General features: G+C 53.3%; 1 protein-coding gene across 1 annotated transcript in view; it reads left to right on the top strand.

The window, feature by feature from the left end:
- Positions 1–1,892: 1,892 nt before the first annotated feature.
- The window catches only part of OAS3 (2'-5'-oligoadenylate synthetase 3), a 44,353-nt gene continuing 20,033 nt past the window's right edge, over positions 1,893–26,212 (top strand). The window contains 15 exon segments of the mRNA XM_046025504.1: positions 1,893–2,226; positions 4,541–4,856; positions 6,516–6,691; positions 7,713–7,951; positions 9,596–9,749; positions 10,186–10,530; positions 11,579–11,861; positions 12,177–12,352; positions 13,152–13,402; positions 13,821–13,965; positions 14,611–14,784; positions 16,081–16,366; positions 17,419–17,594; positions 17,917–18,155; positions 18,900–19,047. Coding sequence (XP_045881460.1) covers positions 2,050–2,226; positions 4,541–4,856; positions 6,516–6,691; positions 7,713–7,951; positions 9,596–9,749; positions 10,186–10,530; positions 11,579–11,861; positions 12,177–12,352; positions 13,152–13,402; positions 13,821–13,965; positions 14,611–14,784; positions 16,081–16,366; positions 17,419–17,594; positions 17,917–18,155; positions 18,900–19,047 — 3,285 coding nt within the window. The 5' untranslated portion in view covers positions 1,893–2,049.

Raw genomic sequence — 26,212 nt, 5'->3', positions numbered from 1 at the left:
GTCCAGCAACATAAGTACATTTTTTTCAGCCCTTCCCTGTGATTTCCGGAGTCTAGGGCAGTAGTTGAAGGCTTGTGGGCGTGAGCAGCCCACCATCTTCATCCAATCTCCACCCTCTGCTTTCTCCCTTCCCAACATCCCTCAAATGTTCTGGTCCCTTTACGGCGATTTTTCTTGATTTCCAATCCATCGAGAGAGCCGCACAACACTTTTAACATACTTTGCTGTCATTTTGGTAGAATCTCAGGCACCTGTACAGGATACCATCCCCCCATGGGGGATTTCTAAAGTGACCTGTGAATCAAGATGACTGATGGATGGGAGAGCATGAAACCAGGGCTCTATGGCTGAGGGCACCTGGCTTGAAGCCCCCCAACACCCCTCCACAACATCAAGCCTACAAAACCATCTTCTTCCTACACTTGAATACCTCCCAGTGATGGGCCACTCACTCCCCAAAATACAAACCCCGTGCACACAGTGGTAGTATGGCACCTCTTCCTCTGGTTCACTATGAAATCTGAAGTTCACCTTCTGTTTCCTTTAGGTTAAGGCAGACTTCAGGAAGTCCTCATGAACATTCATTGCTGCTGGAGATACACTCCAAATCAGAGTATATCCCTGAGCGAAGAGACAGAGGACTAGTGAAGTTCTGAGCGACAGGGAGGAGGAGATAGACTGGGAACGAGCTCAGGTTCTGGTCCACTGGGTAGAGGAGCAACAGCTAAGCCACCAGAAAGGGAGGAGACAGGCGTGAAGACAGAAACACCAATGAGCTACCTGGTAGATTCAGGTCTCCACTCCGCAGCTTTCTATCCGCCTAGTTTTGTGCAGGTCCCCAAAGAGACTTAACTCCCCTTGTAGTTTTCTAACGTCGTAAGACGCAGTATTGTGTGAGGCATCATTCTACACTGACCTTCCTTCCTCCTTTCTCCTCCTTAAAATAATTCTTACAGACGGACTCCAGAATGATATGCTTAAAGTTGTTTTTTTTTTAATGGAATTCTAAACATTTTGGAATTGCATTAAATGGATACATTATGTAAGAGAAGTTGGCTCCAACACAGTGCTACTAGTACTGATAACTTGCGCTGGGTTCAGGTCCAGTCTGAAAACTTTACAGCTATGTATGTGACCTTGGCCGAGGTGCTTCCGTTCTCTGTACCTTAACCTCCTCCTCTATCAAATGGGTATGATAAGAATAGCACTTAGAGGGACGCCTGGGTGGCTCAGTGGGTTAAGCCTCTGCCTTCCGCTCAGGTCGTGATCTCAGGGTCCTGGGATCGAGCCCCATATCGGGCTCTCTGCTCAGCGGGGAACCTGCTTCCCCCTCTCTCTCTGCCTGCCTCTCTGCCTACTTGTGATCTCTGTCAAATAAATAAAATCTTAAAAAAAAAAAAGAATTACAATTACATCCTGATTGTTGGGAGAACTCAATGGGAAGATGGATGAAAAGCAGGAGGGACACCTGCTCTGCATGTTTTCTTTGTTACTGGGGGTGTTTAGAATGTCTCCTTCAGCCAGAGAGCCAGCCAGGGGATCTCTGAGGAAACAGGCTCCTCCAGGCTGCTCAGCTGGAGGTGTGACCACGTCCTCCCGTGAATCCTGCACGTTTCCTAAATGCTCAGGGTCGGTGGTTGGGTGAGAGCGCTTGCGCTCTGTGCACCTGCTGCTCTCCAGGCGTCTGGTTCAGGCATGTGCTGTTCACTGGAGCTGGCGGCGGGGCGGGGCGGGGGGCGCGGGTCCAGGGGAGGCGGGCCCAGTGCTGGAAGCCGGGAGGCGGAGGAAAAGAAACCAGGCCTGGGACTGGAAGGCGGAAGTGTGTTCAAAAGTCCGGAGCTGCGGAAAAGAAATGAAACTGAAAGCGGGAGGGGAGTGGCATGTCTGCGAGGTTGGGAAGGAGGGACGCGTGGGCAGGCTGGGGCAGCAGTGCCGCCCCACCCCCGGCCTCCCCGCGCAGAGCCGAGGAGGCCTGGGGTTTGCAGGCACCGGGGGGCGCGCAGAGCGGAAGAGAGAAGCCGGGGCGCACCAGGGTACCTGAGCCGGGCCATGGACCTGTACCACACCCCCGCCGCCGCGCTGGACAGCCTGGTGGCCGGCAACCTGCTGCCGTCCTCCGAGTTCCTGACGGCTGCGCGGCGCGCCCTGGGCGACCTGGCAGCTTTTCTGCGTGAGCGCGGGGGCCGCGCGGCTGCCCAGCCTTGGAGGGTGCTGAAAATCGCCAAGGTAGGCGCCTTGGAAAGGGATGGGTGGTGTCACCTAGAAATAGGAGCAATCCTCAAAGGATGTTGGCGCATTACCGAGGGCTTCGAGGACAGGGATGGTTTCTATCGGCTCTTTTCATTCGTGCCTTTGAGATTTAAACAACGCAGTGCTATGCGCCCGCGCTGTTGGAAGTTCCCTGAAAATAGCACACCACAGCCCGCCGGGTAGAGACAATGAACCCCACCTGACACATGGGAAACTGAGGCACAGAGACGAAATAATGTCTCCGAGCTTGTAAAAAATCCAAAATTCATTGACTCATTCAGCCCTTCACCTGGTCCAGACAGACTCCAGTCCTCACACCACAGCCTGATCCTAAGGGTGCAGAATCACAGGTATTCTATAATAGCTATAATAGCCATAATAGCCTAATTTACTGAGAAACTACCCAATAACAATAAACGTCTCATTAAATGAGTCATCTCATTTAATCCTTACATCCAGCGAAGTGGGGATTATTGTCCCTGTTTTAGGACTTGAGAAACTGGGACTGGATGTGGGTGAACCACAGCCCCAGGCCACTTTTTGTCACCTCAGGATGCCCACAGACTCAGGGAGGATTCGGGCGTCACCCACGAAACCCTCAACACAAACTCAGGGACACCAGGGGTGCATCAGGGGAAGCTGGCTGGAGTAGAGGGGACTTGGAGCTTGTCTGGGAAGGGATGAGCAGGGGATGACCCCAGAGCAGCTGGTGGTTTCCTAGGGCTGAGTCTTGGCTTGGGAGGTAGGAAAGGGGAAGGAGAAGGAGAGCGTCGAAGCCTATGAGATGTGGAGGTAGATTTCTGCCTTGGAGGTGGGCAGGAAGAATTTCTTTGGAGCAAGAGTTTAGGAACCTCTAAAGCTTTGGCATCCTTCGCTTCCCTGGAAAATCTGGAAACAGCTCTTGTGGCCGAATGTAGCTTATGGCCTTCTGATTGTTCCAGGCTTTGAAGGAGGCCGTGGTGCAGTAGGTAAGGGCTACGGGCTACCTTTCCAGTCCTGAGATGGGAAGAATGGCTGATTGGGGGGGGGGGGGGGATAAGATGTGTGACATGAGCCTGGGGTTTCTAGGTAGGCGTGGCCAGCCTCTGGAGTCCTGTCAGAAGACACCCCTCCCCCAGGGCCAACATGAAGGGGCTCCCCTGCTCCAGCTAGGAGCGCCAAAAACGTCTCTTGGCATTGCCAAATGTCCCCTGGGACAAATGTCACCAGTCCCCCCCCCCCATTGGGGACCACCATGTTCGAGATAAAATGACACCGTGGCTGGAATTTCTTCTTAAATTGCATAAGGAAGAAAAGAGGGGTTGAATTAATGGAGCAAATGTAGCAAAGATCTTCTTTACAACCCTCTCTTCTTTTGTGTAGGTTTAGAAACGTTCATAATAAACAGAATTTTTTAGTGAGTTAATCTATGGGGGAGGGGTGCAGGAAGAATGTAGGCTTGGAGCTGGACCTCGGACCTCCCAGAGTTGACCTGAGTTCAGAGCATCCGGCGCTGCCTCTCTGGGCGGGGAGTTGGTAAGCAACCTGCCCTGCACTTTCGTTTCACCTTTTCCTCCTTGGTGAAGTGAGAGCAATGGAGATACCTTTCTCCCAGGCTTGTTAGGGAGCCTCAGCGAGACGATTGTGTGCAAAAGAGCTCAGTCAGCAATATTTCTCTTTGCTCTGCCCTGTTTCCCCTTGGCTGGCAGCCCCCGATGTGAGGAGCTGGCGGCAAAGGAACTGGGATACCATTGGGGTAATGAATGATCCCAGCTTAGTGGGGGAGCTGCCTCTGGAGGGCTAACCCTGGTTCTGGTCTTTTCTGGCTGTTACTCAATTCACCCCCACCCCCCAAACCTCCTGTCTTGTGTAACCACAAGGAAACCACATCAGGGGTATTGCTTGGAAGTGAGACTATGGTTTGGCAGATATTTGACAGGGGAGAGATTCTGATCGTGTGTGTTTCCTTCCGGAGTCCTCGGTGGACAGTTTTACAAAAAGAAACACCTGTCAGAAAAGTCCCGAAAATTCAGGGAGTCTTATCATAGCTCCGGACCACATCCCAGGCAAAGGTCACAAACGTGTTCTGCAAAACAGAATTTGTTTCACCCACGGTTTTCATTTTTTAAAAAATTTAAAAATTTTGAACTCACAACAATGGTCGACATCGGTTGCCAACATTTAGAAATCAAGGATTTGCAAATGAAGTTGGCTTTTCTCGAAAACCCAGGGCCGGCTGTGCTCGACGTGCCTTCCTGCATGGCGTTGAATACCAGGAGCTGTGTGCCCACGGTCTCCCCTTTCTTTGTAGGGAGGCTCCGACGGCCGGGGCACAGCTCTGAGGGGTGGCTGTGATTCCGAACTTGTCCTCTTCCTCACCTGCTTCAAGAGCTACGAGGATCAGCGTGTTCACTGGGCAGAGATCCTCAGCGAGCTGCAGACCTCGCTACAATCCTGGTGGCAGAAACCCATCCATGGTCTGAGCTTCGAGTTTCCTCGGCAGGACAGGCCTGGGGCCCTACAGTTCCGCCTGGCATCTCCGGACCTTGAACACTGGATGGATGTCAGCTTGGTGCCGGCCTTTGACGCTCTGGGTGAGGGGTGCCTGGCCCTTTCCAGGATTAGAGGTGGGATCATTAGGAGTAAGACAGAGCTTCCAGTTTGGGTCCTCCCCCTCCCCACCCCCGACCTTCTGTGTGGCCTGGGGAACCCCCTCTCTGGGCTCTGATGTCCTCACTGCCCATACTGAGTCTGGGCCAAGAAAGCCCAGGTGCTCCTGAGTCCGTGGTCTTGGTGTCCAGACGCTTGGCCCTCGCTTAAGCAACTTTCCTTCAGCCACTGCCTAGAACTGTACTGCTCAAGTACAAGGAGAAGGCACAGGGGCATGCTCCCAGCAGTAGGGGGCTGGGGACAAGGCCAGAACTCTGTAAAGTCTTGTCTTTTATCTTAAAAGCGTCAATGTGATCTTTATGTTCCCCTTCCTCATATACCCATGCCTGATTTAATATAATAATGAGCCCCTGTGCCTGCATCTGTAAAATGGGGTTAATAATAAGGGAACCCTAGTTATCCATTTTATGGAGTTTTTGGAAAGACTGTGTGTGTTCATGTATGGGATGACGGTGCCGGGCACATGGTGGGACTGTATGAGGGCTTGCTTCTCTTCTTCTTCTTCTCCTCCTCCTCCTCCCCTTTCCCCTTCTCCCCCACTCCCCCCTCGCCCCTCCTTCCCCTCCTCCTTCTTCTCCTCCTCCCCTTCCCTCTCCTCCTCCTCCTCCTCATTTTCCACTATTATTATTATTAACCATGATGTCCCTGCAGATAGCCCTCTTGAGTTTCTGCAGTTATGAGGTCCTGGCAGAAGGCCACACTCTCCCCTGTCTGGACACCCACCCTCTTGGTACATAAACGTTAATCACAATAGCTACTCCTTATTAAATGCTTCCCTATGCCAAGCACCTGACATATTTTTATCTCATTCCAAACAAACTGACCAGGCCTGTACTGTCTTATTAGCTTCCTTTTCACCAAGAGGGATGCTGAAGCACAGAGACAGACAGTAACTCACCCAAAGTCACACAGCAAGTAGACAGTGTCAGGAACCTGGGAAATTACGGAGTGTGCTTACTTTTCCCAGGCCGGGCCCACGGGAAGCAGTGGAGGGAAAGGCACAGGCTGTGAAGCTGGCCCGCTTTAGGTTCCCGTCCTGTCTCCATCACTGGCCGGCTGTGTAACCTTGGAAAGAGTCCTGAGTGACTCTGTGCCTTGGGGTCCTCAGCTGTGACATGAGGTGAAGACTACTTGCCCAATCGGGTTTTGGTGGGGCTCTGGGGGACTCATATGAAACTTCAGCCCGGTGCCTGTCTGGCGTGTCAGGCGCACTCAGACATACTAGCCATCGCTCGCCGCTAAAGCATCAGGACCTTTTGCCTTCTACTTTTCCAGCTTCGTTTCCTTTCCCTAAGGCACCGATTAATTAAAGGTATGTTCAGTGATATTCTAGCGCTGCCCAAGGGAGCCTTGGGGAGGGAAGAACTGCGAGGTTCTAGGCACTCCCGACCCAGCCGGGAGCATCACTACCCTCCTTCAGCCTGGCCCTAGGTTTGGAAGGAAGGGACTCCTCCTTCTGGTCTCGAGCTTTCCTCTCTGCCTCCTGAGAAGCTCCAGGCTCTCTTCCTCATCCTCCAAACTCCCATGCTAGTGGATCCCCTGCCACCAAATTCCCCCCAGTGTCTCCATCCTGTGTCTCAGAACCCATCCTGACTCACAGCACCTCCCACCCCCAGGGCCACTCAATTCCAACGTCAAACCCTCGCCCCAGGTCTACTCCACCCTCCTCAACAGCGGCTGCCAGGGCGGCGAGCACGCGGCCTGCTTCTCAGAGCTGCGGAGGAACTTTGTGAACACTCGCCCAGCAAAGGTGAAGAACCTGATCCTGCTGGTGAAGCACTGGTACCGTCAGGTGAGGCTGCCACCGCGGGTCCTTGCACCAGGCACTCGTGACTGTTTAAATTTGTGATTTCATGCCAGCAAGAATATTTTCTTAGGCTTCGCAGCCATTCATGGGTCTCTTTATGGGAACTTGCCTGTTCCTATCATTTGTTTATTATTTTCTACCGCATTAGCTGTCTTGTTGTTGTTGGTTTGTTGGAGCTCTTTATATATTCTGGGTGTGAACCCTTATTGCGTTGATACAATGCAAATCTGTTCTCCTAGTCCCAGGCTTGTACTTTCACTTTGTTCATAGGTCTTTTGTCACAGAAAATGTTTGAATTTTAACGGAATCAGGTCCCCTCATCTTTTTCTTATGTGATTTGTACTTTGTGTGTCATGTAAGAAGGCTTTGCCTATCCTGACTTTCTAAAATCATTCTTCCGTGTTTCCTTTCAAAAGATTCTAAGATTTTTTCTTTTCCTGTGGTTTCAGGGCTTTGAAACTCTAGAATATCTTATGTATGGTATGAAGTAACGTGGAGTTTATACACCTCCCGTCCCAGCCTCAGGAATACCACTCTCCCTCCGAAATATTCATGTTTGTGGATAGACCCTTGTGTGTGGAGGAAGGGGTGCCCAGCCTGTGCCTGGAGAGGAGGGGTCAGCCCCACAAAATCGCAGGGCACGTAGCTTGGTCCTTGTGCCAGACCACTCATACTATAGCAAGTCTGGTATGAGGAGGTGCCGGATAGCCGTCCTTGCTCAACCACTGACTTGCCCTCTGACCCCGGGCAAGTCCTGCCATGCTTTCATTTGGGGGAATCAGTAACAGCCTCACACTACCCGCTAGCCTCTCTCTGACTGCTCCCAGTCCCAGGAGCTGGAAGCTGAAGCTCCAGGAGTGGGGGCGGCTGAGAAAGATCAGTTTGCTCCTAGAACCCAGCCTCTCCTCCCTGGCTTCCGCCTGTGGGCTCCGCGGCCCCGAGACTGAGCGATCCAGCCAAGTTCTGCAGAAAGCTCCCTCCTTCTCCTTGCTTCACCCTCTCACAGGTGTGCCGGGAGGAGGCAAGGAGGGAGGTGCTGCCTCCAGCCTATGCCCTGGAGCTGCTGGCCATCTTCGCCTGGGAGCAGGGCTGCGGGAAGAACGCCTTCAGCCTGGCCCAAGGCCTGCGGACGGTGCTGGGCCTGATCCAGCAGTATCGGCACCTGTGTGTTTTCTGGACCCTGCACTATGGCTTCGAGGACGCTGTGGTCAGCCGCTTCTTGAGGCAGCAGCTCGAGAGACCCAGGTACCTCCCTACACCCCCTCCCCACTCTCCTGGGCTGGGGGCCATGGGAGATCATGAGCAACGATAAAATAAGTTTCCTCTCGGGGCGCCTGGGTGGCTCAGTGGGTTAAAGCCTCTGCCTTCGGCTCAGGTCATGATCCCAGGGTCCTGGGATCGAGCCCCATATCGGGCTCTCTGCTCAGCAGGGAGCCTGCTTACCCCCTCTCCCTCTGCCTGCCTCTCTGCCTGCTTGTCATCTCTGTCTATCAAATAAATAAATAAAATCTTTAAAAAAAAAAATAATAAGTTTCCTCTCCTGTGGGCCTGCGTGGGGGCCAGAGCCAGGCACCGCCCGTGCGGTTCCTAGTCCTGCGGACTCGGCCCCAGAAGGAAATTACAATCCCTTGGGACAGTTTTGTTTTTAAAGGTTTTATTTATTTGAGAGAGACAGAACACAAGGTGGAGGGGTGCAGGGGCAGTGGGAGAAGCAGATTCCCCATGGAGCAGGAAGCCCGATGCAGAGCTCGATCCCAGGACCCCGAGATCAGACCTGAGCCCAAGGCAGATGCTTCACTGACTGACCCACCCAGGCCCCCAACTCGGGGCAGGTTTTTGCTTGTTTGTTTGTTTGTTTTTAAAGATTTCATTTATCCTTTGAGAGAGAGAGAGAGCACAAGCAGGGAGAGAGGCAGAGAGAGGGAGAAGCAGACTCCCCACTGAGAGGGGAGCCCGATGTGAGGCTCCATCTCAAGACCTGGAGATCATGACCCGAGCCAAAGGCAAACGCCCAACCATCTGAGCCACCCAGGTGCCCATCAGGGCAGTGTTTTTTTTTTTTTAATCTTATTATTTATTTGACAGACAGAGATCACAAGTAGGCAAAGAGGCAGGCAGAGAGAGAGGGGGAAAGCTGTACACCGCCCCCCCCACCCCCCCCCCCACCCCCCCCCCCCCCCCCCCGCCAGCAGAGAGCCCGACGCAGGGCTCGATCCCAGGACCCTGAGATCATGACCTGAGCAGAAGGCAGAGGCTTTAACCTACTGAGCCACCCAGGCGCCCCCAGTTCTGTCTATTTTAAAATCTTACTGAAAGGGAATCAGAGGGCACATACTTTTGTGTCTGGCGTCTCTTCCTCAACGTTAAGTTGGTGAGATTCTGCCGCATCTTTGTGTGTATTGTTGATTGCTGTGCATTGTTTCGTGCGACTGAATCGTGTTCCATTGTGGGGATTAATCACACTCCACTGCCCAGTGCGCTGATGGTGGACATCGGGCGGTTTTTGCTAGGACAGGGCTGGTAGGAGCCGCCTTGTACGTGTGCTTCTGTGCGCATGCCCGGTTGGAAGCACGCGGAGGAAAGATATGGCTAACCTTAACCCTAACCCTAACCCTTCCGTCTTATGATTCTAATATGCATCTAGAGTTGAGGACTCTATCGAAGTTGCCCCGATTTAATAACAGCCCATACCAGCCCACCGAAGCAGGCACGGTTGTCGTCCCCGTTTTGCACAAAAGGAAACGAGCTCAGAGGAAGGGAGTCATCGACACCAGGTCCCACAGCTGGGAAGTAGAAGAGCGGGGATTGGCACCAGCTCGGCTTGACCTCAGAAGCCCCGATCTTGACCATTGTACTAAGCAGAACTTTCCTGTCCCTCTGGCTTTGCAGGCCTGTGATCCTGGACCCAGCTGACCCCACGTGGGATGTGGGGAACGGTGCAGCCTGGCGCTGGGACATACTGGCCCAGGAGGCAGGGTCCTGCTTCGAGCGCCCGTGCTTTCTGCAGGCGGCAGGGGGCTCTGTGCAGCCCTGGGAGGGGCCTGTGAGTGAGGGGCTCCGGGGATCCTTGTTAGGTGTAAAGCCACACCTACTTCAGGGGCGCAGTGTTTCCTGAGCACCATCCACTGGGCGCTGGGGCCCCGGGGTGGGGGACAGAGTGGGGAGTGGGGGCCGCGGACACGCGAACAAGCTGTTCACCAAGCCCAGCCTGCTTGGAGGAACACCTCTGTGCACACGGGCTAATTGTCTGCTGGCCACACCGTGTCCGCCCCGCACAGGGGTCCTTTCTAGAATTGATCCCATCTGTAAGCGCATCCCTTTCTAATCTGCACAAAGGCACCCTATGGGCTAACCGTGGTACTCTGGCTTCCCCACTCTGAGTCTCAGTCACTCTGACTGTCCATTGGGAGGGGGCTGGCGAGAGAAGGGATGGTGAAACTTCTATGCCTGTAAGACAAACTCCTTCTACACACTTCCAGGGCCTTCCACGTGCTGGGACCTCAGGTTTAGACCACCCCATCCAGCGAGACTCTGCCCAGAGGCCCCCTAAGGAGAGCAGCAGTCACCATGCTGTGCGCCCCAGGAAAGGGGGCACGCAGCCCTCAGGCCCAGCTCCTGGCCCCTCGGGGGCAGCCAGCATCATCCCTTCCATGCTGGGGACGGCCTCGGATCTGTCACAGATTGCTGCCAAGGACCTGGACCGCTTCGTCCAGGACCACCTGAAACCAAACCCCCAGTTCCAGAAGCAGGTCAGCAAGGCCATCGATGTCATCTTGAGTTGCCTTCGTGAAAAGTGTGTCTACAAGGTCTCGAGAGTCAGCAAGGTGAGTCTGTGGGGGGAGACACTGGTGGGACCGTCCTGGGGCACCGCAGTGAGGAGGGGAAGGAGCAGAGGGTTGGCAGGTAAGTGGACATCCATGAAAGGGGAGTTTGCCGCCCTCCGAGGCGTATATCTGAGTGCCAGCTTTTAAAAAAATTTTAATGATAGTTTTTTAAACTACTATTACTATAATCAGACCGCTTCCCTCCTCTGCTGAAAATCCTCTGCCGTTTCACAGAGAGAAATGGCTTCACGGCCCGTAGGATCTGGCCCTGGGTCTTTCTCTGACCTTCATTTACACCATCCTGGTGTCTCTTTCTGGAAGGCTCTTCCTCTGATCCACTTGGCTCCCTCCCCTCCTGTAAATCTGGGACCCAAGTCCCCTTCTCACAGAGGCCTGACTGCTCAATTTACACCCTGGTCCCCCTTCCTGACTGATTTGCGTCCACACAGCACTTAGCATTTTCTGGGAGCTGTTGTCTGCTGACTGTCCCTCCCTCCTCCCCTCTCTGCTAGAATATAAATTCTGGGAGAGCAGGAACCTTTTATGTACTCCCATATCTTGGCACACTTGAGTGCCATAAACAAGTGTTGAATGAATGAATGGATGGATGGATGGATGGATGGATGGATGGATTGGTGGGTGGTGGGTGGATTGAAACAAGCCAACAGAGTCCCATCTGGCCCTGGAACCTCAGTTTGCAACCAGTGATCCAGATGTACAATTAGTAGGTGCTGCAGATGTTTGGCTAAAATCTTTAATACTGTGCCCCCCCCCCCCCCCCCGTTATCTGTTGCTGCACGTTGGTCTGATTTTGTGCAGGGCCCAGGGGTCAGAGGGCAGGTGCAGACAGGTATAGTCAGACATTGCCAGGCTTCCAGGAGTCAGAGGTCACAGCCCTCCTGCAGCCTGCCTCTGTCGTGGTGTCCCTGGTCCTGGCCTCAGTGAACCAGTCACGTCTGGGCCACAGATGGCGGCCAGCAGTTAGGGTCAGAGTTTGACCCCTGAGCTCAGGGACACCCGCAGGTCTGAGATGGTCCTTCCTCTGCAGGGGGGCTCCTTTGGCCGGGGCACAGACCTGAGGGGTGGCTGCGATGCCGAACTTGTCATTTTCTTCAACTGCTTCAACGACTACAAGGACCAAAGCACCCGCCGCCAACAGATCCTTAGTGAGATGCGGGCACAGCTGGAATCCGGGTGGCAGGACCCAGTCCCTGGCCTGAGCCTCAAGTTTCCTGAGAGGACCGTGCCCGGGGCTTTGCAGTTCCAGCTGGTGTCCCCGGCCCTAGAAAGCTGGATGGATGTGACCCTGCTGCCCGTCTTTGACGCCGTGGGTGAGGGCTGCCTCCAGCCTGTGCCTTGGAGACTAATTCCCTTACCCGCTATGCTACATAGCTTGTCTGGGGTCAAGATCCCCCACTTTGCAGAGTTATTGGGTGCATTAGTGAAAATTACTAAAAAGCAGCGGGCACGTATTTGGTGCTTAAAAAAAGAGTCCCGATTGCTGTTCTGTTGTTCATTGTGTATTGTTGACCGCGGTGCTATGTAATTGACGTTCAGATATTAATAAAGGCTGGGGAGTGGCTGGGTTGGGACATGCAGGTGTCTTCGTTAGAGCTCTGCCCTCAGAGTGTTTCAAATTTCCACAGGGCAGCTCTGCTCTGGCGCCAAGCCCGCGCCCCAGGTCTACTCGACCCTCCTCAACAGCGGCTGCCAGGGCGGCGAGTACGCGGCCTGCTTCTCAGAGCTGCGGAGGAACTTTGTGAACACTCGGCCGGCCAAGCTGAAGAACCTGATCCTGCTGGTGAAGCACTGGTACCGTCAGGTGAGGCTGCCAGACCCACCTTACTCCACGCGGGAAGCAGCTGCTTTCATGGCAGCTGCCTCAGCCAATCAGCTCCTCTCCTGGGCAGACATCTCCCTTCCTTCGCTTCTTATTGGCCATCCCCAGTAGAAGGACCACCTCCTCCATCTCCATCCTCCACTTGCTGCCTAGACCGGAAGCCTATTGCTAAGAGGAAGTCTTTTCTCCATCAGGCCCTAAGTGCTCGTTTCTTGTGGCTGGGTTCACCGTCCCTCTCTAGCTGATCAGTTTCTCCTCGCTCCTCCCACCGCTAATGCTCTCCCTTTCCCCCCTTCCCCCAAGCCCTAGCTTATGCTATTCCACCATCACTGTCCTCTGTGCAAGTTGTATTAATTAACCCCAGAGCGTCTTCCAGAGCGGCCCCACCTAACACTTCTCTGAAAGCCCTCGCGGTCATGTGCTCATTCAACAAACACCCACTGAGCTGCAGCTTACGTCACTGCTGCTTACGTCACTATGGTGACAGATGTTGGCGTCCCAAGCTGAAGATACTGCAGCCTGCATTCCTTTACACCCTTTGAGGAGAGACTCCAGGCAACGACCAAGTCTGAGATTCTTAGTCTTAGGTCACTGTGTGACCTTGGACAAGTCACTCCCCCACCCAGACCCCAGTTTATCCACCTGTAAAATCAGAAGGGTTCTATTTTTAGCGTGGCTTTGTTTTTATATACCACCCCCCCTCCAAGTCCCTAGGGCCATGCTTAGCACATAGTAAGATGCTCATGTCCACTCATTCTTTGATTGGCTTTGGGTGACATAGGTCGCAGCTCGGAACAAAGGACAGCAGCCAGCCTGTGCCTCCCTGCCCCCAGTCTATGCCCTGGAGCTCCTGACCATCTTTGCCTGGGAGCAAGGCTGCGGGAAAGATTCTTTCAAAACGGCGGAAGGCCTAAAGACCGTCCTAGAACTTGTCCAGCAGCACCAGCAGCTCTGTGTCTACTGGACGGTCAACTACAGCTTTGAGGACCCGGCTATCAAAACACACCTTCTGGGCCAGCTTCAGAAAAAGAGGTGCAGACACTTCCCCATTGCCTTCCCTCCATCATCCTTCACCTCCCCCATTGTCGCCCTGGAGTCATTGTGTCCAGGAGGGTCCAGGGTGGGCCCTGGGTGCCCCAACCCCATTTGTCACTGTGCTTCCTTCTGGACTCTTTCCTGAGGAAGCATGGACACAAGAAGCCAAGACCAGTTTCATTAACACAATAAAATACCATTTCTGAAATTAAGGGACCACCCAGTCCCTTCCCGACCGAGGCGGCCAGGCAGGAACCCTACTACCATGCTTAAGAGAGACTGGGCCAGCCCTCAGGTCCTGACACTCTTCTCCTTCTCCCCAGCTCCCACACCCTTCCCTAGTCTCTCCCACCCCGCCTGCTCCTTCACTGATTCCCACATTCCCCACCTGCCTGCCCACCCACTCTGCCCCCAGGCCCCTGGTCCTGGATCCTGCCGACCCCACCTGGAATGTGGGCCAGGGCAGCTGGGAGCTGTTGGCCCAGGAAGCAGCAGCTCTGGGGACACAGGTCTGCTTTAGGAGTGGAAAAGGGACGTCTGTGCAGTCCTGGGATGTGATGGTAAGAGGGGAGTCCCTGGAGTGGCGGATGGTGTTGGGGCCCTCCCACCCAGATCGCCTGTCCCTGCTGGTGTGCATATCCCCAGCTCTGCTTCTAGGGAACCTCACTTAAGATGATAAGGGATGTGAGTTTATTGCATTTGCTCTTGTTCAGCAGGATCTCATAACCAGTGCCTAATACTCAATTCAGCCTGTTAGGCATGGGCCTTGTTCTTGCCCCCATTTAAAGTAGGGAGACTGGGTGGCTCAGTGGGTTAAGCCTCTGCCTTTGGCTCAGGTTATGATCTCAGGGTCCTGGGATCGAGCCCCGCATCGGGCTCTCTGCTCAGCAGGGAACCTACTTCCCTCGCCCTCTCTGCCTGCCTCTCTGCTTACTTGTGATCTCTGCTTGTCAAATAAATAAATAAATAAGATCTTTAAAAATAAATAAATAAAGTGGGGACAACAAGGCTTTGTGATGGTGGTGGATCCAGAACTCAAACTCAGGTCCTGCAGATGCTACCACAGAAACCTACCAACCAGCTGAGAAAGCAAAATGTTATGGGAGATAGTGAGAGTCTCATCCACTTAGGGTATCAAGAGTTAGGGCCAGGACAGTCACAGGGAATCCTGCCTCAAGCTGTCCCTACCCGAATTCTTTCCACAGCCTGCTCTCCTTTACCAAACCCCAGCTGGGGACCTTGACAAGTTCATCAGTGAATTTCTCCAGCCGAACCGCCAGTTCTTGGCTCAGGTGAACAAGGCTGTCGATGCCATCTGCTCATTCCTGAGGGAAAACTGCTTCCGGAATTCTGCCATCAAAGTGCTCAAGGTGGTCAAGGTAAGTCCCCGGAGAGCTGTGGGCAAGGAGGGTTCTGCAGGCTGGTGATCTTTCCCAGACCAGGGCCTGGCCTGACTCACTTCTATCATCCTTACGACAATCAGCACAAGGCCAAGCCTAGAAGAGAAACCAGAATGTGGTTGCGGGTGGATGGCAGAGAGAGAACCCAGACATGTCCAACACATACTTCTCTTTTGGTTGCTTGTGACAACCAACACAAAAGGAGGAACAAAAATATATATATATTAGCTGATGCAAATGGAAAGCCCTGGAGTAGTGCTACTATCAGGTACAGTTTGATCTAGGAGCCCATGCAGGGTCATCAGGACTCAGCTTTTCATCCCAGCTCTTGGCTCTGCCATCTTCTGTTTTGGGCAGGCCCTTTCGATATGATTGTCCTTGGCATCTCTAAACTTCCAGAAAAGGGAATTCTGTTTTCTTAAAGTTCAAATAGAAGTCTTGGAATTGAGTCTCATTGGCCTGACGGGGATTTATACCCATCCCCAAACTAATCCGTGGGGCCAGGGAGACATGCTCTGACTGGCCAAGCCTGGCTCATATGATGGAGTCCTCTCCACATGGACCTGCCTGTGGGGGAGGAGTGATTCCCCAGAGAAAACCGGCATGGTGATCCCAGAAGACAGAAGGGATGCTCTGTGTTAAGAAATCATTATCCACTATATCAGATATGACCTCAGTCCACAACTGAAGTCACAAGTGAGACCCAGGTCAGCTCCAGAAGATGGTCAGCATGGAGTCAGTCAATGAAAAGTCCCTGATGATTTGCTGTGTGACCTCAGGCAAATACCTTCCCCTTCTCTGATCCTTATCTTTCTCGTCCATAATACTTGAAGATGATAACCTGGTTCACTGGTTGTCCACCATGGCCTCACTTAGAGCCACTTAAAAAATTATACTGACACCCAGTCTCCCTCCCAGGCCAATGAAATCACAGTCTCCGGGGCATAGGAGCCAGACATCCATCATTTTTTTAAAAAACTCTCCTGATGCAGATAGGCTTGAGAGCCACAGGCCAAAAAGAAAAAAGAAAAAAAATCTCTCAAATCTATCCCAGCCCCCAAACTTGATGGGATGAGAAAGTTTACATTTGTTGAAAGGTTTAAACTTCTGTCTTGCACATTTCTTTTCCTCATAATCATACTGTGTATTAACCCCATATGAAAGAGGTAAAACAGCGAGGTTAGGTGACTTGTCCAGGGTCACACAGCAAGTTTCTGACCCACAGGCGCTAGCAGGAGTCCTTCAGGGGTCAAGCCACCTCTGTGTCCTCCCCAGGGCGGCTCTTTAGCCAAAGGCACGGCTCTGCGAGGCCGCTCGGATGCGGATCTAGTGGTGTTCCTCAGCTGCTTCAGCCAGTTCACCGAGCAGGGCACCAAGCGGACTGAGGTCATCTCAGAGATCCGAGCCCAGCTGGAGGCATGTCAGCAGGAGATGCAGTTCGAGGTGAAGTTCGAGATCCCCAAGTGGGAGAATTCCCGCGTGCTGAGCTTCTCCCTGACGTCCCAGACGATGCTGGATCAGAGTGTGGACTTCGATGTGCTACCAGCCTTTGACGCCTTAGGTGAGGTACCCAGGCATAGTCTTGAGAAGGGGAAAAACGGAGGCTGGGATGCCAGGGACGGTATTCGGGGTGGTGCATTGCACAACCAGAGCACACCCGCTCACAGCATAGGCCTTATACACAGGCATGTTTATCATCACCCTCCTGCAGAGTGTCCGGAGAAAAGGACACCTTTCTCTAAATTCACGCAACGGTGTTATGTGGCCTCGTGGTGACTCTGGGCTGGGTCCTAGTGTCAGCAGTTGCACCGACATGGTGGTTGGCCTTGAGTGTGGGACTTCCCTGCCTTGAGCACCAAGGCCTTCACCTGATGATGCAGGTATCGGGGTGTCGCCCTGCATCCCGTTTTTGCATACCTGTGCGCCGTCTCCTCCACCTGCCATGGACTCGTGGGATCCGTGAGTTCTGTAAATGTGCCGACTACGTGCCGAGCATTCTCCAGGCACCAAGGATAAAGCCTTGAACAAAACAGACACAGACCTCTTAGTATCGGTTCAGTTCTGAGATTGCCTCGGCAATTTTGCAGGAGGACATCCCCTGTATCTGAATGTATTTCGTTCCCGAGGTTAGGAAAACAAGTGACAAGGAAGGGGCTCACCCAGAAAGGCAGCCAGAGCTACACAGTTCTCCAGAAAGCAGGGGTTTGAAGGTCAAGGAATGCCTTTAAGGGCAACGAAACCAGAGGGTGGCATCAGCTTGCCGCTTGCGGGCCTACTGGAGGCTCTGAGAGCGAGGCTCTCCCTTGGTTAGAGACACATGAATGAGCATCCAAGAGCCCTTAGGAGTGTGTTAGCTCCCAGCCGAAACTTTCCTCATGATAGGTAAATGGAAGGGTTGAAAGGGGACAGGTAGGAAAACAAGATATTTTAACGCTGGGTCATGCCATGTCTGTGCTCCAACTAAAATCACCCTTGGACTCCCCGCCGCCCCCCAGTGGGTCCCAGCCCAGCTGTTAGGGAGATGCCCAAGTAGGAGGTCCTGGATGTCCTTGCTCAGTTGGCCCCAGCAGGACTCTGGGGAATGAGCTGATGGTGGCCTCCTCTTTTCTCCAGGCCAGCTGGTCCCCGGCTACAGGCCCCCATCTCAAGTCTACGTCGACCTCATCCATAGCTACAACCATGCGGGCGAGTTCTCCACCTGCTTCACGGAGCTGCAGCGGGACTTTATCATCTCTCGGCCCACCAAGCTCAAGAGTCTGATCCGACTGGTGAAATACTGGTACCGGCAGGTGCGGCGTGAGGATGCCCCCCACCCCCCGGCCACCAACCTTCCCGTCGAGGTCCTGGGCGGGGGCAGGGGCCAGAGCCCTGGGTTGGTGGAGCAGAAGGAGTGGCACTCCCCAGCCCGGGGGGACCCTCGTTAGCTTATCTGGAAAACTGGACTGGTGTCACTACTAGGTCACAGGACTTGAAGAGATAATGCACGGCCAGGCATCTGACACGTGAGGGTGCTCCATAAAATTTGGGGGTGGGCTTGCCAGCTCTGGAAGTGTCCTGCTCCCCTTCATTGCCAGTGTGAACCAACACATCCTCTTTCCCCTTATTCCCCAGTGCAACAAGATGCCCAAAGGGAGAGGCTCCCTGCCCCCCCAGCACGGGCTGGAACTCCTGACGGTGTACGCCTGGGAGCAGGGCGGCCGGGACCCCCAGTTCAACATGGCCCAGGGCTTCCGCACTGTCCTAGAGCTGGTCAGCCAGTACCGCCAGCTCTGTGTCTACTGGACCGTCAACTACAACGACAAGGATGAGACTGTCAGAGACTTCCTGAACCGTCAGCTTCGGCAGCCCAGGTTCTAGTCCTCCCTCCCCATCACAGGGTCTCAGAGATGGGGTCGCTCACTCTCCCACATCCGGAGGGCACAGAGCAGGGAGAGCAAAATCCTCTTCCTAAGACCGAGCTCCCTTCTAACAGAGATCCCCTTAGCACCTGGGGGACAGGCAGTCCGTTTCCTCGTCCCCCGTAAATAGAGTTGACAGATGAAATGCAAGGCTCCAAGTCAAGTACGAATTTCAGATGAACAAGGAGTCACTTTTTAGGATACGTATATCCCATGCAGCATTGGGGATAGACTTATGTTTATCCAAAACTCAAATTTAACTGGGCATCCTCTGCTTGTACTTGTTAAATCTGGCAGCCCTACCTGGGCACCCACCAGGTAATGTAGGCATGCCTTATTCTTTGGGATTTTGCCTCCTCCTCAAATGGTGCAGAGAGAGAGATGCTTTCACACCTCTAGCCCGTGGGTGACTTAGCATGGTGTGCTGAAAAAGACTCGGAGGTGGTGCCATCTGCCACAGATGTAGGAAGGGAGGGTGATAGGACCGGTGCCATGATCAGTTAGGGATGCCAGCTACCTGCTGCCAGGGTGTGGCCCAGATGAACACAGTGATCGATTAGTGATGTCTGCCCTGGATGCAGATGGGAGAAGTGGCCCGTGCAGAGTATTGGCTGAGGGAGGAGACTAGTCCAACCAATCTCTCAGAAGACACCCCGATGTGACCAGGAATAAGCCTGACTCTAACGGCAATTGCAGGCCCATCATCCTGGATCCGGCTGACCCGACGGGCAATCTCGGCCACAATGCCCGCTGGGACCTGCTGGCCGAGAAAGCCGCTGCCTACATGTCTGCCCTGTGCTGCATGAGCAGGGACAGCACCCCCATCCGACCATGGCCAGCGAAGGTAGGAGAGTGGTGGAGCAGCAGGGGCAGGCTTAATTGGGGGCACTGTGCTCAGGGAGGGCCAGGACTCTGGCCAGAGGGGCAGGCCTAGCCGTGGCCCCATGTGCACCCTCTGCCCTGTACACTGGCTGTCCTGGCCTCGGCTTCGCCGGGAAGGTTAGGGCTAACCAACTTCTTCTGCCACCTTCCCCCAGGCTGCTGCATGAGGGCCAGAGTCCATGTTTGTACCAGATGGACGGAAGGACGCCAGCCCTCGGCATGAGGAAACTCAGGGACACCTACCAGATGTGCGTGTGTGTGAGAGAGAGAGAGACTGATCCAGCCTCTCCATCCAGCCTCCCCACTCCGTGCTCTCCTCCTACTCTGTGCAGCCTACCCGCCTGATACCTGTGGGTCTGTGGGCTGGCAGCAGCCTGGGTTCCCAGCCTCCCCGCCATGCCTCTGCTCTTGGACAGCGATGGTTGCATCCCACACTGCCCCTGCAGAGAATGTCCTCCTCTTTCCCAACTTCTGTGCCTGTCCACATCAGCTCATGTCTGCTGCCGAAACCGTTTCCTCCCTGTCCTACCAGTGGCCTCTTCTTCTTCCCCAGCCCAACAACTTCTCACAGAGGGGACAGTCTTCATGCCTTTTGTCAGCCACAGTCCCTTGCTAGTGGCTGCCTGGAGCCATGTGTCCTGGAGGATTCTGGAGAACGGATACATACCTGGGAAGAGTGACCTAATCAATTAGTGATGTCTGCCATGGACGCAGCAAGGAAAGTCAGGGCGTGCATTTGTGATGCTGTGATTGATTAGCAGTGTCTGGCCTGGATGCAGGAAGAAGGTGCTCAGGGGCCTACAGTGTATGGCTAAGTTCCTGAGTTGCTCTCTGAGCTCAGCTGCTATGTGTGCTAGTTTTATCTGTCACACACGGAGTGGGGGCACGTGTACCATGCAGCCCCTCTCAAGGGATGCCTGACTGCCTTTTCGCCAGAGCCTGATTTTCTTGCCCCTTCCTGCTGCACTCATTCCCCCCGTGCGCATCCCGAGACCATGCCCTGTTTGCCTTCCTGAATTTTTACTGGGCTCTTGTCTTCTCTCCTGGCCTGCGGGAGCATCACCAGTGGGATTCTCCATCCCCAGAGCCTGGACGTGAACCAATGCACCAATGACAGTGCTCAGCCTGCTTCTCTGTGACCTCAGAGCAAAGGCACCGGGTCCATGCAAGGGTCACTCCTGACCCCTGGGCCAGCAACAGCATCCCTCTGAGTCACGATTCAGCACGGAAAACAAAACAGTTCAAGAATCGTAAGCAGAAAGGGCTTCCATCTGAATCTCTGGGTGGTCTGGAGGAGCGGAGGGCAGGGACCATGACCAGACTGTTGGAGTCAAGATCAGACCAATGTGGGTGAAGCAGAGGTCAGGAGGCCACTGCCGCTGCTGACACTCACACCCACAAAGCGGGGGGCCGGACCCAGAATGTGGGCTCTGGTGGTCACAGGCATCGCTCAGGGCTTGCTGGCCCCCAGCATGGCAGGAAGATGCGTCCGGTCCCCCTCCGTCAGCACGGTCTAGATTATAGCCAGAACTCGGACAACGGGGCAGACTGGAGGGGGCTTGCGTCTCCCACCTAGCAGGTGCCCAGCGCCGACAGCCCGAGTCGGGGACGGCAGCCCCAGCAGATGCGCTGTGAATGTCTGTTGGGTGGGTGAGCGGGTGGTCCATCCCAGGGGGAGGGGCGGGAGGAGACAGAAGGGAAGGAGCCCCAACGCATCCCCTGCGTGCCCCCCGTGGGTCTCAGCGAGCTTGACTCCCCATGGCCCATGGCTGGGCATGCTCTAACAGAGTACCTCAGATCTCCTCTCTGGAAGGGAGGGAGACCGTGCCTGAGAGCTGTTCCTCTGCTGCCCCTGGGACTATAGGGAAGTCTCAGAGGCCAAGCCCACCGGCACCTCCTGTGCACCCCCACCTGGTGTGAGGGCACATGATGCCAATAAAGTCTCAGACTCACCTCCCTGACTGCGTATCCAGGGGTGGGACTCTCAGGACCCCAAGTCACACCTTTGTGGTTGGCCAGTCCCCAGAGCTCAGGACTGACACTTGCGGGCCGCCGAGACCTGCCCCCGCCAAGCATGCAGCAGCAGGTGAGGACCCGGCCTTGACCTTGCTCGTCCTGGGTGGAACCGGTGATGGGTCTCAATTCAGTAATTCCCATCTTCATGGCACAGACTCTAGCTCTCGCCCCCACAAAATGGCTCTTGAATGAGGGGAATTGTGAGATGGTGGGAATTGAGGTAGCCCAAGTAGGCAGGAAGTAAGGAGGACCTGTCCGTCACCTGGGCTGGGCTGATCCCTGCAGGGATTTATTCTACTCTAGCTCCTTGGTCTTTGACAATGACCACCCTGGTATTGACATAGTGACCCCGCCATGATTTTCGAGGCCTTAGCCATAACCTTAGATAGATGTCCGCACCAACTTGATTTCTACATTTAATGAACCTAGAGATACTCCCAAAAATGCCCACAAGCACTTTTCTCTGGAACTAAAGGTCTTAAGGAAACATACTCATGCAAGGAAAGTTCAGATAATGCGGGAAAAAAGAGCTCTGAGGACAGAGTAGCCCAGGCAGTATTAAAACTTACTTGGGGAGGGGACGCCTGAGTGTCTCAGTCGGTTAAGCGTCTGCCTTCAGCTCAGGTCATGATCTTGGGGTCCTGAGGTCGAGCCCCGCATCCGGTGTCTTCTCACCCAGGAGTCTGCTTCTCCCCTTCTCCGTCTCCCTCTGCAGCTCCTCCTGTTCGTGTTCTCTGTCTCTGTCTCTCTCAAATAAATAAATAAAATCTTGGGGAGGGTATGTTTTATGGTGAGTGCTATGAACTGTGTAAAACTGATGATTCACAGACCTGTACCCCTGAAGCAAATACTACATTATATATTAATTAAAAAAAAAAAAAAAACCTTACTAGGAAGCCTTAGGGGATAAAAAATAACGAAAAGCTAAATGTGATCAATCAGCCATTGCGAGCCCTGCAGAGCCAGGGGGCCTCCCCGATAGCTCACAGAGGCTCCATCTCCTGCGGCTGGAGAGCGGGGGAGAATGAGGACCCGATCCAGAAAGGCAGCACGTGCGCAAAGCAAGACTCCAAAGAAAGTGTCAGGTTGGTTTGTTTTTTTAATGCTTCAATTTAATTTTTAATTTAAAAAAAAATCGTCCTTGACATGTAATTCACACACGGTGAATCTCGATTTATAAAAGGTACAGCTCAGCGGTTTGGGGATAGTCACAAAGTTCGCATTTAGGATACTCACCAGGTGAGCCATGTCACAAGGGGCATCCGCTATCCTGATTCCAGAACCTTCTCACCAGCCCCAAGGGAAACCTGAAATCCATCAGAACTTACTTTGCATTCCCTCCGCCCCTCCCGGACCAATCCCTGACCACCCAGTGATCTGCTTCCTGACTCTATTATCAACACCTCCTACAAACGAGATCACACCGTATTTGTTCTTTTGTGTCCGGCTTCTTTCACTTAGCAGCACGTGCTCAAGGTCCATCTGTGTGGTGTGGGAGCTTCCACGTCCGTGGCTCCCCCTTATTGTTACTGGACGGTATTCCACTGGGTGGAGAGAGCACGCCGGGTTTACCCAGTCATCCCCTGGTGGGCGTTTGGACTGTTTCCACGTTTTGGCCTTTATGAGGAATGCTGCTATGAATGTTGGCATGGGATTTTACGCAAACATATATTTTCATTTCTTTTGGGTGTATCTAGCCAGGAGTGGAATCGCTGGCTTGTAGGATAACTCCGGGGTTTAACGGTGACGACCCACCCTAACGAGTCCCCTGGCTCTGTGCCACTCATCCCGCCTCCAGCAGTGAGGGGGGCTTCTCCACATCCTCCCCAACACTTGCTGTTGTCTGTCATTTTGATGATAGCGCCCCCTAGCGGGTAATCAGGTCTGCTAACGAAGGTCAGGACCCTGCTTGGGAAAGAATGGGACCCTTGATACACAGCCGGGGGACATAAGGGCTGGAGACCCGGAAGATCTGGACTCCCCAGATTCCTCTGAACCCTCAGAGCTGCTCCCTTCCCGTTAAAGGCTGGCACCTCCCCCCTTACAAGGAGACCCTGCAGACGCCTCTGTTCTATAAATCATCCCCCTGCCCCATGAACTGCACCCAGGCCCCCTCCTGCCCGGTGGGTGAAGTCCCAGAACAGCCCAGCCAGGGATGCTGAGCCGAATAAGGGACGGATGGACCTGTACCCCCAAACAGCTGGAAAACCCAGCCAGCGCGTACAAAGAAAAGCCAGGTGGGTGTGAGTGGGAGTGGACCCCAGTGTCCACTGACCAAGGGGCTGCTGTGTAAGATCGGACGAGGAAGAGTTTATTGATTTGGAAGTCCCACATGGAATTCAGGACTTCATACCCCGCCAGGAGCCCAGGAGAAGGGGCAAGCTCACTGCTAGCAAAGTTTCTAGAAAAACGGCAAAGGTGAACAAGAGCCGAACTGAGTGAGAGCCGAGTGACAATATTGCCTGAAGGACGGAGGCGATGGGGCTCGAAGGTGGGGGGGTAGGTATGCGGGGGGGCGTGGGTACGCCACATAAGGCCAGAAGAGCCACCAAATCATCACCCATGCAAAAGCAGAGAAGACACCTTCACCGAGGCCAGGAGGAACAGGCCAGTGAGCAGAGCCAGCATCACTAGGAAGCTTGAGTGGCCCCCTCCATAGAAGACATCGTCACAGTCCCCCGAACAGCGCTAGGGATGGGGGGACCTTGAGCTAATGTCAGCCACGAGACAACACTGACCCATCAGGTGGACACAATCCTCCTGTGAGAGGTAGGGCTGAGGGGGCAGCCGGGAGGCCCTGAGCCCCAGAGATTTAAAGAGCTGGTCATAAAATAGGGCGTCCCTAGGAGCAGACTAAATGGGTTACAAACCAGGGAACTACTCAATTTGCACCATCAAGATACTTCAAAGACAGATAATTAGGACACAGGGAACTTTCCCCCCAAATGACACCATCCCTTCCCCAGCACTTCCCAGGAGTCCAGTCCGGGACCCATGACAACTCTGTATGATCCTGGAGTGGGGTGAGGACGGCGAGCGGAGGAGGATGTGAAGATCGGTACTAGAGAACTATTAAAATGTGAATATAAGGATCTATTCTTTATACGTGCTATAAGAAAGGATAGCATCATATCAATCTTAAAATTCTAAATCATATCACTGCTCTGTGTTCATGTAACAAGATATCCATATGTTTAGGGAATGCATATTGAAATATTTAAGAGGAACGAGGTCTGGGCAATTCTGACATGTAAATATAGGCTCATCGGTTCAAACAAACATTCCAGTTGAGGTCGGGGGGAGGTGTGCTCATAGTGGTGGAGGTCGTGCATAGGAGGGCAGGGGGTCTCTAGGAAATCTCTGGGCCTTCTGCTTAACTTTACTTTGAAATACAAAGTCTAGGGGCACCTGGGGGGCTCAGTGGGTTAAAGCCTCTGCCTTCGGCTCAGGTCATGAACTCAGGGTCCTGGGATCGAGCCCCACATTGGGCTCTCTGTTCGGCAGGGAGCCTGCTTCTCCCTCTCTGCCTGCCTTTCTGCCTACTTGTGCTCTCTCTCTCTCTGCCAAATAAATAAAATCTTTAAAAATAAATAAATAAATAAATAACAAAGTCTATTTTAAAAAAGAGAGAGATGGGGCGCCTGGGTGGCTCACTTGGTTGAGCATCTGCCTTCCGCTCAGGTCATGATCCCAGGGTCCTGGGATGGAGCCCCGAGTCTGGGTCTGCTTCCCCCTCTGCTTCTTACCCCGTCTTGTGCTCTGTCTCTCGTTCTCTTTTTCAAATAAGTAAATATAATCTTTAAAAAAAAAAAAGAAAAAACGGGCATAATATCTGCAACACAGATTCTCAAACAGGACTGTGTGATACCGATAAGATGTCCAGGTGGAGAGAATGAGGAAGCGATGTGCTGAATATTGTGGGGGAAGGGCATAGGGATTTCTTTATAGTCATCTTGCACATTTTCTCAGGGTTTCAAATTATTTCAAAATAAAAATTTAAAAAATAATAATAAAGCATGGACTTTGGAATCAGGTCCTGCGGAGTAAGAGCCTAACCACACAACCTACGAGCTGTGGGACTTCTCACCTCTCTCTGATCCCTGACCAGCCAGCCTCTAGATGTGGCAGGAACAGTCCTAAGGACAAGGAGAGACACTCACAGGGTGGGTGTGGTAGTTAAGATTCTCTAGAGAAACAGGACCAATGCAGTGTGGAGATCCAGTTCAGGAAATGGCTCTGGCTGTCATGAAGGCTAGCAAGTCCAAATTCTGTAAAGGGGAGGCTGAAGATCCAGAAAGAAGTTGATGTTGCAGCTTGAGTCTGAAGGCCACCTGCTGGTGAATTTCCTTCTTCCTCAGGAGAGGGCAGTCTTTTTTCTATGAAGGCCTTCAACTGATTGGACGAGGCCCACCCGTGTTATGAAAAGTCTTCTGCTTTATTTATGCAAAGTATACTGATTGAAATGTTAATCTCATGGGGAAAAGGAAAAAACACACACCAAAAAAAACCTTCACAGAAGGATCTAGAATAAGGTTTGACCAAATATCTGGGTGCCATGGCCCAGCAAAGCTGACGCACAAAATTAATCATCACAGCAAAGAAGGGCCCTGTTCTTCCCACATCTCAGGGAATTTTTGCCTTCTGCATCATTTTTTATTGCTAGATGGAGAGAGCCAGTGGGAGCGGTCTGGGGGTTTTCATTTCTCATAGAGCTCTGAATGGACTTGCACATCTCTCTCCCCTTTGGCCTGTGCAACCCTGGGCCCATGTCCCACCCTTCCTGGGCCAGGTAAGCACGTGCTGTGACCCCACAAGTATCCACGTGACCCCACAAGTATCCACAAGCATGCTGACCAGTCCTGGACCTCTATGTGCTCAGGGATGACACTCGCACCTGCTGACCAGTCTGTGACCTCTATGTGCCCAAGGATGTAGCTGTGGGATGTTGGTGTGTTTGGTGGGGTCCGAAGCTGACAACCAAGAAAGGATTCTTGAGACGTCGTTGGTGCAAAAAAAGGTGGTTTTATTAAAGCACGGGGACAGGACCCCTGGGCAGGAAGAGGGGCTGCCCTGGGATTGTGAGGGGTGACTGCTTATATTCTTTGGGGTTG

The sequence above is a fragment of the Meles meles genome, chromosome 12 (assembly GCF_922984935.1).
Source record: "Meles meles chromosome 12, mMelMel3.1 paternal haplotype, whole genome shotgun sequence".
NCBI lineage: Eukaryota > Metazoa > Chordata > Mammalia > Carnivora > Mustelidae > Meles > Meles meles.
Note: the sequence above shows the minus strand (reverse complement) of the source record. Positions and strands in the feature narration are given on the sequence as shown.